The following is a 16,951-nucleotide window of genomic DNA, read 5'->3' as shown; positions in this document are numbered from 1 at the left end:
AGCTCTACATATACAGTATAAACCAAACTCTAAATACTGACTAAAGCGCTCAGGTAAAGGTAATCTAGTAAAAAGTACTATATCCCTCTCAATGGAGTTTGTTTGTTTCTATCTAAATATAATATTGGAGTAAATGTTACTTTCCCCCAGTGGATGTACGTTGCCTATTACTGATTTCTTATTATCTATTGAGTAACAAAACAATAATAAATGATGTGTTTTTGTTTTGTTGTTGGATAGTTCGGAAGAATCAGTGTACTGCTTTCTTTTTATAGCTCACATGTTGTTTAATGTGCAAAAGAAACCCTGCTTCTTATACCTGTAACTGGTGCCCTGTGTCTGTTTTCTTTGTCTGTCTCTATTATCTCTATCTGATGTGACCAGATCATCTTCATAGTTTTATTCTGTTCTTTTATATATGTGCCTTTTGTGTGTAAGTGATGTTGCAGAGGAAGGAAGAAAATCTTCATCTTAATCTCTTAAGAATCAGAAAAAACAGTGCAGGGGAAGTAACCCTATGACGTTAAATCTACCAGCGCATTTGATTTTCTGAAGACATTTCACAGCTGAAATCTACATATGGCTCCACTCGATTTTCTTTCTCCTCTGTGAAGTGGCTCAGCGTCGCAGCCCATTCTGTGAATGACAGCTGTCACTGTTTTGTGCTCCCAGCACACCATCTGGTTCAAAGTTGATGATTGCTGGCTCCATCATACGTGGTGGTGAAATGCGGTCTGGTGGGCCTGGCCGACACTCCTGCCTGCCTTGCTGGGACATGTTGCTGTAACGTCCCACGGTTTTGAAAGGATACCTGAGGATAAGGTGACCACCCATTCCCTCAAGGATTTCCTTTCTAACAGCTAAAGGCCTGAAGAGGGAGCAGTCAAGGTCTTAAACCTGCTCTGTTAATCATGATGTGTTCAGTCTTTTGCTGTTTGTCTACTTTGGATGCAGTGAGGCTGTCTCATTTATAAATAAGAGGTAAATAAATTCATTAGCAAAAGAAGAAATTACAAAAATGTAATGAGATAATTAAAAGGTGCATTGAAAGTGAAGAATCATCTTATGTGTTCATAACATACAAAATAATATTTGTTGATTCTTTGTTGTTGAAATATGTTTTAATCAAAGTTTATTACAACAATATAAAACATTACTAATGTTGTGATTAAATATGAATTGATTTAAGAATATTGTATTCATTATCATTTATATTTTATTTAATTATCATTCATTTGCACTTTCAGGGCAGATATTTGTGGGTAGTTTTGTGTGCATGAATCTTGCAAAAAAAAGCAAAGTGCTTTTTTATTCAAACAACATTTTGAAGATGTTGCAGTCATTTAAATTCGAAAGACTTCAAGCTAGAAATATTCTAGAGAAAGATATATGAATGAGCAATGCCCAAACCAAAAACGTCCCCATTATCTCAGTGAAAAAAGTACAAAATGAATTGTGGTTCTGGTTCTCACAGGTGAATCATCCTAACAATGACTGAAAACGTCTCCTCTGCCAACACACAGCACACTGCACATTCCATCCACTTATTTTGAATGCTCCTCACAGCAGTGTGCGATTGCTTGTAAGTCAGTCGGACATCTCCCTTTTGGCAACAACAGGAATCAGCCCGACAGCGAAAAATAAAACCTTTTGTCCCACGCTGTCGTCTTGCAGTGCTGTTAATAATCCTAAATCTGCCCCGTGTTTGCAGCAACAACTTTAATACGCTGCACGACTGTCGTTAAATATTAAAGCACAGAAATATCACTTGCAGTTCTGTTCTTGTTAATGATGGCATTAGGTAAATAATGGTTTTGAGAACAAACACACTAATAAAAAGACACAAATACAAAAACATCAGGAAGCTCTGTTTCTATAATGTGAAACACTGACAGCAGCTGTTTCTTCTGTTAAGTCGATTCAGATAAAATTCACTGGGAGTTATAATCAAAAAAACAAAAAAAACAGGAAGGTTAAATGAGGACACAGCTGCACTCCCTCTCTAGTGTGGTAGGGCTGAAAACACTGAGATATTCCAGGTCAATGATCAAACTTCCAAAAACAACCCTTGATCAACTCAGTTTTCACCCTTCTTCAAACAAATCCATGTTCAATGTGCAAGAAAATAAAGTTTTTTATAAATACACTTCAAGTCCTTCACACCTTGAGGAACGGAGGCATGATGGTTTCACATTGCTGGAAGTATTATGTTGTCATGCTTGGCTCACACTTGTCTTATATACAGCGTAGAAGTGAACAGCTATTTGTTGCTTGTTGTTGAGTTGTTATTTGTATAAATCATATTTGCATAAATTGACACCAAATAGCTTTTGATATTTACTATTTCTCATTTGGTTAAAGTATAGGATGAATTGCAAAAGTTATGTAATTGTCTAAATATATTTTTTAGATTCACTCTTTTTTTACTTTTAGCACTTCGATATTGCCTGACGCGTTTCGTTTGTGTGTTTTCATTTGACATTATAAGGATGAAATGTGAAGAGGATAAATGAAAGGCTAACAAACTGAAACGAAGAAATGAATTAAGCAATGCTCTGCTGCTCACAAATATAGTCTATATATTGTTTTATTTTATAGCTCATGCAGATTTTAATCCCAGCATTGCAGACTTTGAGTTTGATGAAACATGCCAGTAAAAACAGCAATAACAAGAAGCCAAAATACAGAACTCAGGCCAGAGATGCTGTCGGTTACAGTGCTGGCCAATAAAAAAGGGGTTGTCGATGTCTTTGAGGACTGAGCAGTCAGTGAAAGGCACTGTGGGGTCTCCATAGTTCACATGGCAAACTCTCAAACACCCACGGAGGGGGTGGAAGGGGGGTTGGATTGGGGTGGTTGCCCTCCCTCCCTCCCGTGCCATGCCTTAACTGAGGCTTGTGTTGACACAGTGCTGGCCAATCTAATTTTGATTGTCAGGAGCAAGGAATGGTGATCCTCCCCCCGCCCCTCTGAGATCATCAAGTTCATTTCTCTGGCTGCATAGGGATTTTTTTCCTTTCAGCCCCCCCTCCATCTCCCCACCACTAGAACAATATTCAGCCGTTCCTGGGCCTCTCAGAGTGAGCTCACTGGAGTTAATCTCTCAGGCCTCTCTGCTCTCTATTGCTGCCTCTCTCTCGCTCACACTCTCCCTCTCTTTCAATTCAAAAAGCCATTCGAGAACAGCTTGAATTAGTGACAGTTATTATTCAGACTAATGAGTAAAATCTCAAAGGCAACAAAAGTGGACTGTGACATCAGCTATAACAGCATTCATAAATCATTCATTCTCGGCAACAGGGATTTATTATTAAGTGGGTGACAAATATATTTTTTTGCAACTTATGAAATTTTAATTATCACACACAGCAGTGGTGATGAAAACAGCTGATAAGTGTTGTGGTATTAATTGTTTTCCTACATCAGTACCATCAGAAAAGACAGATGGTCCTCTCCACCTTTCTTTATGTATTTGTGTGGGAGGGTGGGAGAGCATGTGTGTGCACATGTGCCTGCGCTTCTCAGCGACAGAATGAGAGTGGGAAGGACAGGTCTGGTCTGGTATATATATATATATATATATATATGTATTATATATATATATTATCCAGTGAATTATGCAAGTTCTTATTCAGTCATTTAGTCAATTACTCATCAATTAATTTATCATTTTCGATTTAGGTGTGCATGGTGGGTTAATGCACAAAAGGGTTATTTAATGTCTTTTGTGTGGTGCATAGACGAAGGAAAACTGCGCGGTGACAAGCCATGACATTTGATAGACGCCTCTGAACGTAATCAAATTCAAGTGGTTGCCGAAATTAAAACAGACACTTTACAATTGTGTGTTTTTTTTAGTGTAATTAAAACTGAAATGTAATAACAAAGAAGAAATTAGAGTTGGTTTGAATGAATCAGTCAAGCAGCCTAAATAAAAGGTATAATGGAGGTGATCAATCATAATGGTTTAAAACGGTTTGTGTGGCAGTATTTAAATTTATACATTTAAATAACAATGCCCATATTAATTATCAGTCAAATACTATTACTTCAAGTTCATGTTTCTCAATGCCCTGCAAAATGTTGCATAAAGTAGCAGAGAGCAGACTTTATATGTAATATAGCCATTTGTCCAGGTGGGGGCAGTACAACAAAAGGTCAAAGTTTAAATTGGTCTCAAATAGCTTTTCACTATTCAGTTTTCACATTTCCTTATTAAAAACTGGTTCATGTGATTTGTGGATGGAACCTTCCTAACATCCATAATCCTTATATAAAGTAACTTTAGCCAACATAATATATCAATAAATTATGAGCATATATCCAGCAAAATTAGTTTTTTACTTAAATTTACCTTTTTTACTGATGCTGATGAACTGTTGTGGATCTTGTATCAATCACTTCACACTTGTCCGTCAGATAACCACATGTTTAAAACAACTTAAAAAAAACAGACTTTGAGTAAAGACAAGTTATTCACATGTGTCGTGTATCTGTCGAAATCGATGTTAGACACTGTGGTATTAACCACTGACCAACAACCGGCAACAGCTTGACAGAGTGTGCGCAGAGAGATAAAGTATTACCACAAAGTGTAATGAAAAATACTATAATATTATTATGTGTAGTTTGACATACTTGATTAATTGATATGCTATTCAATGTGGCTGAAGTGTTTTAAGTTTAACCTCATTGAAACAGTATTGAAACAAAATAAAGTATGATTTTAAAAAAGTTAATATTTCACAATCATGTCAGAACAAAGTGATTTTAAACATTTAACTCAGATTCCTAAAATCACCAAATAACAATTTACACTTGAACTGAGGACGCAACTGCAGTGTGTCAGAAGTAATCTTGACATTGCAGAAAACAATTTGAAATTGAAAGATCAAAGGTCAAAGGTCAGAATTATTCTGTCAGGGGTACTGGGTTCATTGAGGAGGAAGCTGACCAAAATTGAGCCCCCGCCTTGAAAACGAATCTCGAAAAAGAAAATCTAGATTCAGAGAAACAGTCTCTTTCTATGTCTCTCTCCCTCAAAAAACAATCACCCAGTGCTTCATTGTGTTTACAGAAATGTTTGAAAAGCAGCGACGGGGTGAAAATTAAAGACGGGGGTGGGGTGGCGTGCTCGATGTAGGTGCGTGATTTGCAAGCTGTCAGATGACGACCTTGCGGATGAAGAGCAGTAGGCCCCTATTCTGTGTCCAGTGTGCAGTGCTCCCCACCCCCTCGCTCAAACACGACTCCATACCCCATGGGAGGAGGTCTGTTGCGCTGTGGCCACACTAAATCAACATCGTTCTAATGGGGTGTCACACTTGACCCCCAGCAGCCTCGGCCCCTCACATGGGTGTCAGAGCCACAATGAGCGGCCCTCCATCTCCAGCGCCTGGCTGACACATTTTGATTCATGAGAGAGCCTGGGCCCTGTCAGGTCAAAATTACCCCTATCAAAATGCCACCATCAACACATTCATCAACCCTACCTCTGAATCTGCCCCTTTTCCTTCTCCTCAAAAAAAACAATCCTGCTCCAAAATCAACAATGAAAACTTCCTTGTTTGTACTGAGCATCTGCCCCGGGACACTCTAAAACACGCGTACAGACATTTGCAAAATCAAGCCTCCAAATACAATGTGTGTTCCCACTGATCACCTCTCATTGCAGCTGGAAGTGATATGCCTGTCTGTCACTGGTCGGGCTCCAGCCTTCTGCTCCTAATGGCTCTCTGAGTGATGAACTCTGTGTCCCCCAGGTGTTGGTGAACCAGTCCTCTGACCTACTGACCCAAAACACTCCTAATGTGAACAGGTCCGCACAGCTAATAACAGACCGGAGAATGAAATCTCTGTGACCCGGCCCACTGACTCAAAACACTGCGAGACCAGCAGAGTGCTTACTCATAGCAGCAGTGGAGTGGGGGCACCGTCCTCAAGATACTTTGTGACAAGTAAAACTTTAAGTATAGAGGTTCTGACGTTAATCGTGGCAGGAAACACTCATCCTCCCCTCTCTTCACTGAGAACACAGCTGAGACTTTCACCTTCCTGGGATGAGATCATCTCCTGCCTAATCGACTTGGCATAGCAGCAGCAGATGTTCCTCTCCGGTTGAATGATCAATGTCAACAACCGATCCCCTGATCGCTTTGTGGATCAAATCAGAAGCACTGTCACATCCTTCGATACAGTTTGGTACAATCTTGTTTATCACTTTACGAGGACAAGCTATAACATGCTGGTTCCCTGCTGAGAAGATCATTTACTGTCAGCTGACACTCAACTCTTCCCACTGAGGCAACCATCTGCTCTAAAAACTTTCCCTTGGGAGAAGAGTAAGACCATTACACCCATCAACTCACTGGTCTGGTCTCCGGCCCCTACAAATGTCCATGATCTCATTGTCATTATCATCTAAAATGAGGATGTGAAAGTGTCACAGTGCGTTACTGCGAGACAATCTATCTTTAGACAGTTCTGCTACATTGTGCAAACACTCTTAAAATGAGGCTTGGATTATTTTGTCAGATTAACAAATTCACACACTGTTTCATTAAAACAACACAGAACAATGAGAAAATATATATTTAAAGAGTGAGTGTGCGAGGTAACAACAACATTCATCATTAAATGCACCGTGCCTTTTGGATGGTTCATAAACTGCAGTGTTGCTGAAAAGTAATAAAAATGTAAGATGTTACAACCCAATGCCAATAAGGTTAATGTAGCAAAGAAAGAGCCTCTGGAGCCTCATTTGCGTCTAGATTTAAGTAGATGATAATTTAGTTAATCTAGCATTTAATGGATGTTGTTTTAATGTTGGTGTTTGAGAAGTCTGAATTCAGGAAGGCAGTTCATGATAGTTTTTTAATAGTTAACCCATTATAATGTTTGTTTTGATCGTGCATGTTTCTTGTTTCATGTCTGGTAGTAAAACATGCATGACAACTTGGTAAACTTTGCAAGATAAAAGTGTGTGGTATACACTACTGTGGTATGGTCAAGAGTGTCAGCTTACAGTCATCTGAGGCTAACAACATACGGTTTCCTGGTTGAATAGATGCTTTCAAATGCAACGTTGGCAACCTGAAAATGTTTATTCTTGAGAAATGTACTTAGACGCTTTCTCAACTTACCATAGTAAAGGGAAGATTTTAGGTGCTTTTTGTTGTCCTGGGTTAGGGTTAGGGTTGCACATAGTCCCATTTTTTTTTAAATGCATTTTTTTTATCAACTTGCTCCATAAAGTCAATTTCCTGGTCTTTCACATTCCTGCCACCAGCTGCCAGTAGTTCATCAACAATAATGATTTACTTGCTTAATCATTTAACTATATTAGTCTCGTTTTCCTGCATACCTGATCCAGCTGCAGGGAAACTGACCAACAGGCCTCTCCTGTCTTCTCTCGACAGCAGATGAAACATGACTCTTCCCTTTAGTTAAGCCGAGTGTTTACTAAATGCTCTGAGATGGGAAGATAACCTGCATTGAGAAGGAGACTGAAAGTTTTCAATTTCTACTGAATAAAGTTGTGTTTTTTTTTTTCGTTTGCCTATAATAAATCAGATTTTCTATTAAGTAATTAAAATAGGATAAATATCAGCTTGAGAACAAGATGATCTGTGTCATTCAACCTTGCCTGTTTTGCTAAGCTCTACAAAGTATGTTCAAATCTTTATACCACAGAAGCTCATTACACACTTGCATACTTTCAGTCATTTTTCTAAAATGTGGTTTGCTATGATGATCTTGTTGTGGTTCAGTCTGTAGGACTAGATTTATGGTTTCAACTGGCACAGGAAAACAGTTACCTTTGATACAGTCAATTTTTTTCTGTTGTCGCATTTGTTTTCTTGGTATTGTGAAACATTTAACATTTGTAACTAAAAAAGCAGGTGTTGGCGAAGAGCAAAATAGGTCAATATTGGTAAAGATAATGGAAAAACCTCAAGAGCCACAAACGGCAAAAAACAATATACGAAATAATCTTAGCAAGGTTGGCTAACACAACAGTTCTGTCTTTCATAGATTAAAAAATTGCTGTGAAATGTTTACAGTGACTCAATGATATGTTTTAATATATATGTTTTCAACTCCTCTAACTCTGGGATCTGTAATTCTACTTTTTGACTTACATTAACATTTCTGGAAGGATCAAAACTACCATTCCCTGATTCAACCCATGTGCAGCCTCTGATTCAGTATTTCAGTGCACACGTACGCACACATACAAGTTTTCTTTCTCGGCTCACTAGAGCTGGTAGTACCACACCTAACTTCACAACGTCTGCAACTACCACAAAGATACACTACACCCAACAAGCATGACACAGCAGAGGACACATAGAAGAGTGAAAACGTAAACATGAAAGGGACGCATTGTAATAGGCAAAAAAGCTACAATGAAGCTCTATACCAGGCATATAAATACTTTTGCATGTCCATCAGACTTTATGTTGTACTTGACCTAAACCTTTATTGAGTTATGACTTGTTTTCTAATGAGAAAGTAATTAGTTAGATTCTCACAAGTCACTAATAAGTGGTTTCTGTGTCTAATCCAAGGAAACAGAAACCCCATAATAGCGTTGTCATCTAGCTATTATCATATTTTCTGTCTGCTGTCCAACAACAATTTCTCTAAAGGATAAATATGATATATCATCGTTATTATTATTATTAATGTTCATGCCTATATAAATCAAGCCCATCATTCCCACTAGAGTCCCAGAGCATTTCCAGCGAATGACTTGGTGTAGCCTGTGCTTTTCTTACTTGTTGTTAATAGTTTTTCATGTTTTTAACTTTGCAGTGTTTCCCTTAATCCTTGTACTTCTGCTCTTGCATGGGCTTTGTCCTTAAGAGCCACCATGTGGCAACCACCCAGAATCAACAATAAGCTACAACATAGCAAAAGCTACCGTATCACATTAGTAGTAATCTAATAAGACAACAACCAATCAGAAAACTCCTGGTATCCACCTAGCAAAGCAAGTTGCAAGAACTAAATGAATTCCTTCAAATCAAGTGTGCAGAAAGTTTTAGTTTTCTGACATTAAAGCAGAAAGACATAACTGTCAGTGCTTTTCCAAAACTATTATACTTTCTTTCTTTTTCTTTTTTCAAATAAAACCATTTTGTGATCTGAACCTAACAGCATTTTCACAAAGTGAAAACTTGTGTTTTATTAATTATCCAGGACAAAACACTTTTCCTTCCTTTACCCAGGATCAGACAAAAGTCATCAGGCCTGCAGCTGCACAAGCGTTTGTCAGTTAGTAGACAAACATATCAAAACCTTAATAACACTGATGCAACAAAAAGTAATCAACCACCTAGCAAGTTGAAAACTTTTGAGTTTAGTTCAGACATTTTCTTCATAAATATCATAAATCACTTTTCTAACTGATGATTATAAACCGTGACTGTGACCGATTGATTTGTATTCAACTCCCTGTACATGTCTTATCATGATGTGTACATTTAGGTCTTACACACTTTCACAGGAAGCACAAACATTGTGGGTTGAAATAGTTTTTTAACACAAAAAGGGAACAGTTATAAACCTGTGAGCACTTCCAATGACACATAACGGGGGGCCGAGGCTGTGCAGTCCTTTGTGGTGGAAGAACTTTTGATTTGGGTAAACAGCTAAAACAAGAACCTTTCACACCCAAACAATAGACTCCTATTCTGAAACTTAACACTTGACAAGTGAGGAGCAAATTGTACTGTGTGTGTGTGTGTGTGTGTGTGTGTGTGTGTGTGTGTGTGTGTGTGTGTGTGTGTGTGTGTGTGTGTGTGTGTGTGTGTGCGTGCGCGTGTGTGTGTGTGTACGAGTGCGCACGTGTGTGCATGTGACCCCCCCCAAGTCTAACAATCACCCTGACACATACCACCCTTTCTCTCCTCAAATAAAAACAGAGTAAAAGGAAAAGAGAAATCATCCACTGTTGAAGTACTTTACGAGATCCTCCTCTAAACAGAAAAAGGACTAAGTATCCATGGGAATCTTAGCACATTAGGGAGGCCTGTCTCCTTTCCCCTCATCCACTCTCCCCCGCTGCACCCATGGACCAATGCAATTGTTTATTTTCTCCTATTGAGGCTGCTCCATTCACTGGCTCTCACATTTACTCTGCTCAATTGGAGTGAGACAGCACTTATTCGAGGAGAGGAATGTAGCGTTCCACTGACAGAGCAGCAAGAATGCAGAAGAAATAATTAAAAACTTTATAAAAGGAAAAGGTACAGCTAAGCATGAGGGAGAACGACGTCAAACCGAACAATGGGCGCTGACAGGATTCTGTCCTGTGATGAGTATATTCTCACATCACCTTGACACTATAAAGTAAAGGAGTGTTTGACCAGTGTAAGAGAGTGGAGCACAGCTTTTCAGCTCTATTCTCTCCTGAGGAAGTAGTCGTAACAATGGCTGTGGCCGGCGAAGCTTTCTCTGCCTTGTCAGTTAATATTATCTTTTCCTAAGTGTCGATGAGACATTAAATGAAATCTGATAAAAGCTCTTGCAGCTGTAGAAAAAACAGAAACTTGTACTGTACAGTATGTGGTATGGGTGAGCTACAGCTACAGTTTAGGTTGCTCCTGCTTGGTTTCGGTGGTAGGGATGGGTTTTGACATCAGATGATAGGTAGCTGATAATGAAAAACAGCTTTTTCACTGCTTTAACACTGTATTACTAACAATAGATATTCAAACTACAGGTCTGCAATGTATAAAACTGATTTTTGCTAGTGTTGTCCTTTTGAGTTTTAAGCTATTTGTCAAGATGGAATATAGTTATATAAACCATATATGTCCTGCCCAGAATCACACATTTTCTGAAAGGCTTTACAATTTTTACCACACGCAGCACAACCTCCATCCTCAAACCCTCAGTTGGACAAAGAAAAACTCCCCAAAACTCAGAAAAGCAACAGAGGAAATGAGGAAGACATACAACAGATACTGAGTAGTTAAACTACCGTTAGAGAAACAGAAGCAGAGTGTTAGCGGGATCATCCCTGACACATTGTGCACATTACGTTTAACTGTTGGCTACAATCTAATCAATTAGTTTGTGCACAGAGAGACAGTGCTGATCCCAGCCTCTACAAAAATTATTATTAAGGTGGACTGAATGAAGTGTAGTTTCTTGACCAGTGAGACGGACATGTGTATTATTAAGTTTTACCTAAGATGAGATTGAATGCTTATCCTGAACAGTAGTTGACAAAACAATTTAATTTAGTATCTGTTCTGTTACCGTTGGAGCTTGTTGTGGTATTTAGGAATAATCTAATGTATCACATTGTTTTATCTCACAGATAAATGATGCATGCTCATATTTGTACAATCAACAAACAAATTAAATTATCATTGCTATGAATAGGTTAATACACATTTCTTTTTGCATAGCTTTACAAATACTGCAATTTCAAAATGAAGCAACAGCTACTGCATGTAGGTCGTATACTACATATACTTAAACCACAAGTAAATATATTGTTTTTATTCAAAAGCCTGCTGGTACCTGGCTTGAGCAATAAACATGTTTTTTCTCTGTACTTCCTTGTACAGATCAAGAGATTTGCTCAAAAACCACAGCCAGTCTCAATTTAGGCAGGAGGTCAGCCCATGTAAACAGAAGTAAATCGTAACTGCCCTCTGCTGGTCGCACGCTTCGCCTACACAATCAAACGAAACGTGAAACAAGAGACAGAGAAGCAGATTGTGCTGAACTTTCCGAGGTGTGAATCTGTCCTTCTCTGTGTTTACACTTTATCTGTAATAATTCGTGTGAGCAAACACCTACGGCGTAGCCACATAATGTCATGTCATGCGAACATTTGCATTAAAGTCATTTGCAGCAGGGGATTTTGCACATTTCAACATTTCAAATAGCTACAACTTCACACTCATTTGTAGACCTCTAATACTTCAACAAAGTAGTGCAAAAGAACTGTATTGATTCTCTGTTAGTCATCATACAGCTGGGATAAACCACAGAGGCTGTCAAAAAATGTATATTACAGCTTCTTCTTCTCATCAAGCTATTACCCTAACACCAATGTTCAACATCTGTAAACTTCACAATTAAGAAATATTTAGCCCTTTCTGAGCCACTTAAATCGCATGGGGACAAGATACAGAGGGAGACAGCAAGTCTAACTGAACAGTGCTGAGAGGTAAGAGGAAGAGAGCTGAAAGAAGGATTTCTATTTTCTCTGTGGTTTCACATGTAATATCAACTAGGCGCCTGTTGACATGCTCAGATTAACTTCCCCGCCACATTACAGCAGCTGTGCTGCAGAGTCTCTCCGTGCTCTGTCAGAATGGATGACTACACTGATTATGCAGTTAATGACTACAACTACAGCGACAGTGACAATGATACTAGCCTAGAATTTGCTGTGGATTGTATCATCCCACAGCTTCATGGCTCCAACATCTTCCTGCCTACAGTCTATTACCTCATATTTTTTATGGGCTTTTTGGGCAACCTGTTTGTTGTCTTGGTGGTCTGCAGCAAAAGCAGGAGAAGTAGGCGACTGGTGGACACCTTCATTGTCAACCTGGCCCTGGCTGACCTTGTCTTCGTCCTCACCCTGCCACTGTGGGCCACATCCGCCAGCCAGCACGGCAAGTGGGAGTTCGGGCCAGCTGGGAATCTGCTGTGCAAGCTGAGCAGCTACGTAATTGCTGTGAACCGCTTCTCCAACATCTTCTTTCTCACGTGCATGAGTGTTGATCGCTACCTAGCTGTGGTGAAACTGATGGATTCGAGGTACCTGAGGAGCAGTCTGTGCATACAGGCCTGTTGTGCTGCAGTCTGGTTGTGCTCCCTGGTGATGGGTATCCCTGTTCTGCTGTACAGAAGAGTGGAGGAGTTTGATGACAAGTTGTTTTGTATGGAAGAAGACAACTCACCTTTTTTTCTTGGCCTCAGCCTGACCATGGTATTGCTCACCTTTGTTTTTCCCGTGTTAATCATTGTGCTCTGTTATGGCACCATTATCGGGCACCTCAACAAGCACTGTGTTGCTACTGTAAACCCACGAGCTGATGCCCGCCGCAGACACTCCCTCAAGATGGTCCTCTCAATCATAGTGGCCTTTGTGGTGTCCTGGCTGCCATTCAACATTTTCAAAGTCATTATAATTGGCTCACAGCTCTTAAATGCTAGACTGACTTGTGAAACTCAGTCATGGCAAATAAATGGGCTCCTCATCTCAGGCTGCCTGGCGTTCCTCAACAGCTGCGTGAATCCAGCCATTTACTTTTTCCTGGACCACCAATTCAGACGACGAGCTGAGACCCTGTGCAAGACCTTTATGGGAAATCCAAAGTTACTGCAGAGCTACAACTCTTCAGCTTCTTTCACCAACAATGGCACTTCAGAGAGCTTCGCAGCAACTGGTGGGAGAACTCAGTTTCAGCTTGAGTAGGAAGATCAGACAGACAGACGGTTATTTTTAACCTTACAGGTATCAGAGCTGTTGTTTAAACTTGTTTTAAGATTCTCAGATGATGTGTGACAGCTGTTTTTTAAATGTGAAGTAAAACCACACAGAAGTTGCATTTTGAGTTATTGGAAGAATGTCAATTCCTTTTTCATTTTTCAATCTTCATTTAGCTTTTTTAAAATAAATATTGGACACGCTGTTTATATTGTTTCTACGCACCTATATGGTCATTAGTGTTAATATACTGTTTACTATATGTGTGAGTATTCACTGGTCTGTGTTGATTATTGATTAGTACAAATATTAAAAACAAAGTAACGTAAAGTTTGTATGGAAATTTTGCAGCATTACTACAGTAAACTGTGTGAGTCTACTGGTGTTAATATGATTTTAACCTTTATAACACAACAGACTTTACTTTGTATGTTTTTCTGCTTTTTATTTTCCAAATATTAAAGGCAAGACTTCTAACATGTTGGCAAAATAAAATGTATATATTGCTGTGATAATTCAGTTAAACTTCTAAAATAAAATGTGTAAGAAAACTATTTTTGTGTGAGGGAAGATAAAAGCTTCTAATTTAATTTTTATGATATTTTGGCAATATACTATAAAGAGATATAACATGACACAACATAATATACAGAAGCTAATTACATTTGAGTTGCAATGTTGCTGTTGGGCTAATTTGATGTAAATGCACCACCCGAATTTCTAGCTATGTGAAATTAAGACTGCAATAAATATAAATGCAAAATTTCATGAACATGGTAGAGTTTGAGTTAATATGTTGCCATTTTTGCATTTATTTGATAGTTATACAGGAAACATGGGAGAAGAGAGGTGCCTATGACGAGTAGCAAAGGTCCTCGGCCAGACCTAAATCAGGATTGTTGCAGTTATGTGGCATGAGCTGTAACCATTCGGCTACCAAGGCGCGGCAAGGCGCGGCTTTACTTCTAATCTCTGTGCTCAGGTTAAATGTTAAACAGTAATTATTAGTTATGAGTTTTTTGTGGTATTTCCATTAATTTATTGACCTGCATCAAAGAAACTGGAACAACTGGAACTTCCCCAATGAAGATAATAGTACAGTATAGTTGCTTTTTCTTTTTTTGTTTTATAAAAACTCAGTTGCACTCATTAAGGCTTTGATAGAAAAAAAAAAGTCATATTCTCTTTTAAGTCTGCCAGTAACTGTTTCACCACGAGTGGTTTGACTGATATTGCTCATCATCTTCTTGGCATCACAAAGTGCAAACAGAGGGCAATAATAAAAAAACATATTATACATTAGTCTTCTGTAAAAGTTCATGGGAGGTGTGAAATAGAGCTCATAAATGGCCACTTCTGCATGTGAGTTGCAAAACAAAAACAAGCACAGAAAGGACAAGGGCGAGGAACAAGTAACACTTATTTGACACTGAACTGACAAACTATAACCAATGCAGACGACTGCAGCACGAAACAACAGCTTTATGTGGAAGAGGGTAGTCTTTGTCACTCTTCGACATGAAAGGAGGCAACTTGAAGTACTGCTTCATGAGGTTTGTTAAAAAAATACATTCAGCAAAAGCTCCCGGGGCCGCTGCTTGTAGCTTACAGCTTGTAAACAACTGACAGCTCAGATCTGTGATATCCCCTGAGAAAATGAGTACGTGCAAAACGTGTGTGTGCACAAACATTTTCCTGAGCTCCAGTCTCTCGGGTGATGCTCAGTGTCAAATGTAACTTCTCAGAAATCAAAGGTATTCACATAAAAGTATCAGGGAAGACTGGTATCTGAAAGTTCAAATGTTCATGAGTGCCCACTTGTTTTTCTATTGTATATGTGTTATGAATCAGACAGTTTCATAATTAAGTAAACCAGGTTAGGTGCCAGGCTGTGGTGCGTGCATGAGGTCAGGAATTTCCCAGCTCCTGAAAAGTTGTTTTTAGGGCACCGTGACCTTGTCTTACAGCACTGTTTGAGTGGTCTCACCGTGTTCTGTAGTGTAGTCATGATTTTTACAATGACTGCCAACATCATTATTTTAAAAACACATGTGCATGAACAATAGAAATGTGATATCTATCTCCAAGTGGTTAGTTTTCTTTTTTTTTTTAGAAACACACATGTGACATGACGTGCTCACCATGAGTAAACAACTGAAGGACACGCACCCAAAACCCTGATGCATTTATGTCTGTATCCACCTTTTGTTTTATATTCATTACAGAAGTTCTGTGCTTATTTTACAGTTAAACGTGTTAATGGATAGCAATTGACAAGTTGACAAGTTTGACACGCTTAAACACACACTAATTCAGTGTAATCTGAATTAGTCAATTGCGCAAGAACACTCTAGACCACCAACACTGCAAGAAAAGTAATGTCCAGCAGCTACTTATTTCTGTTAGGTATGCAAAAAAAAAAAAAAGAACCATCTCACAAACAAAAAGGGAAAATATGCAGATTCACTTTTGTTTTTATGCAGCTCATTTATTTTTCCAAAGTTGGCAGCCGTCTGGGCTTGGGTGTCTAAGTCAGTTCAGAATTTAATTGCATGTTTTGAGTAGATTCTTTCTTCTATAATGGTGTTAAAAGTCAAGAATATTAAAATGCAATTGTTGGCAAATGTATTATATAAATTAAATTTACAGCCACTTTTTCAGCCCCGTCTAGGCTAATGGATGATTATTTAACTCTAGAATTACATGAATTACGTGAAATAATTCATTTCATATTTCCTGTACGCTTTAAATAGCACGGAAATGTGAAACATTTAATAGTTATTGTTCATGTATTTATTGAAGTGTATGTATAAGTGGCCTGTGAAAGTCTACATTCAGTTTTCTCTTTGACAATTTAACGACAGGGTGGTCAATGTGCGAGCCAGTCACACACAAAATGAAAGGTCTCACCTTGGTACCCAGACTTTTCCTACATCAAGGCTAACACTCAGTTTCTATTCCTGTTAATGGTGAGACAACAAATTCATGAGGTTCTCACAGCGCCTCGATGGTTGACACCATCTCATTACAAAACTCAGATTTCGATGACAATATTAGTCATGCTCCTCGATATGCGAACTTGCTTTCAACTTGAAAAAAAAAGTCATGTAATTACAATTAGAGGTGACATGTAAATTAATGTAAAATAAACAAAAGAAAATGTAATAACAAAAGGTGCAGGTTCGGCTAGAGGTAGGACATATGTTGGTGTCTAGTAATCGGTCTGGGCTGCCCAGCTGATGGTGGCTAACTAGATTATATTATGCTACATTTGCTGACTCCTCTGTACTTGTGCTTCTGCTTCTGCTGATCATTATTTTAGCCACAGCTGCCTTGAAGATGGAGGCACAGTAGCACTGCACACTGGGGATAAATACTGTGTTTACTTTTCACCGTTGAACCACCAACATGTAGTACGTCCGCACAGATCACACCAAGGCTGCAATTCTCAGATCATATGATTGGCTGTGGTTTCCTTTTTCTTTA

At 38.8% G+C, this 16,951-nt stretch overlaps 1 protein-coding gene across 1 annotated transcript; it reads left to right on the top strand.

Annotated features, from left to right (window-relative positions):
* The first annotated feature begins 11,166 nt into the window (after positions 1 to 11,166).
* gpr25 (G protein-coupled receptor 25) lies at positions 11,167 to 14,237 on the top strand. The gene has a single exon (XM_026346867.1). The coding sequence runs from the start codon at positions 12,341 to 12,343 to the stop codon at positions 13,451 to 13,453; it is 1,113 nt and encodes a 370-aa protein (XP_026202652.1). The 5' UTR covers positions 11,167 to 12,340; the 3' UTR covers positions 13,454 to 14,237.
* The last annotated feature ends 2,714 nt before the right edge of the window (positions 14,238 to 16,951 follow it).

This window comes from Anabas testudineus, chromosome 5 (assembly GCF_900324465.2).
Source record: "Anabas testudineus chromosome 5, fAnaTes1.2, whole genome shotgun sequence".
Classification (NCBI taxonomy): domain Eukaryota; kingdom Metazoa; phylum Chordata; class Actinopteri; order Anabantiformes; family Anabantidae; genus Anabas; species Anabas testudineus.
Note: the sequence above shows the minus strand (reverse complement) of the source record. Positions and strands in the feature narration are given on the sequence as shown.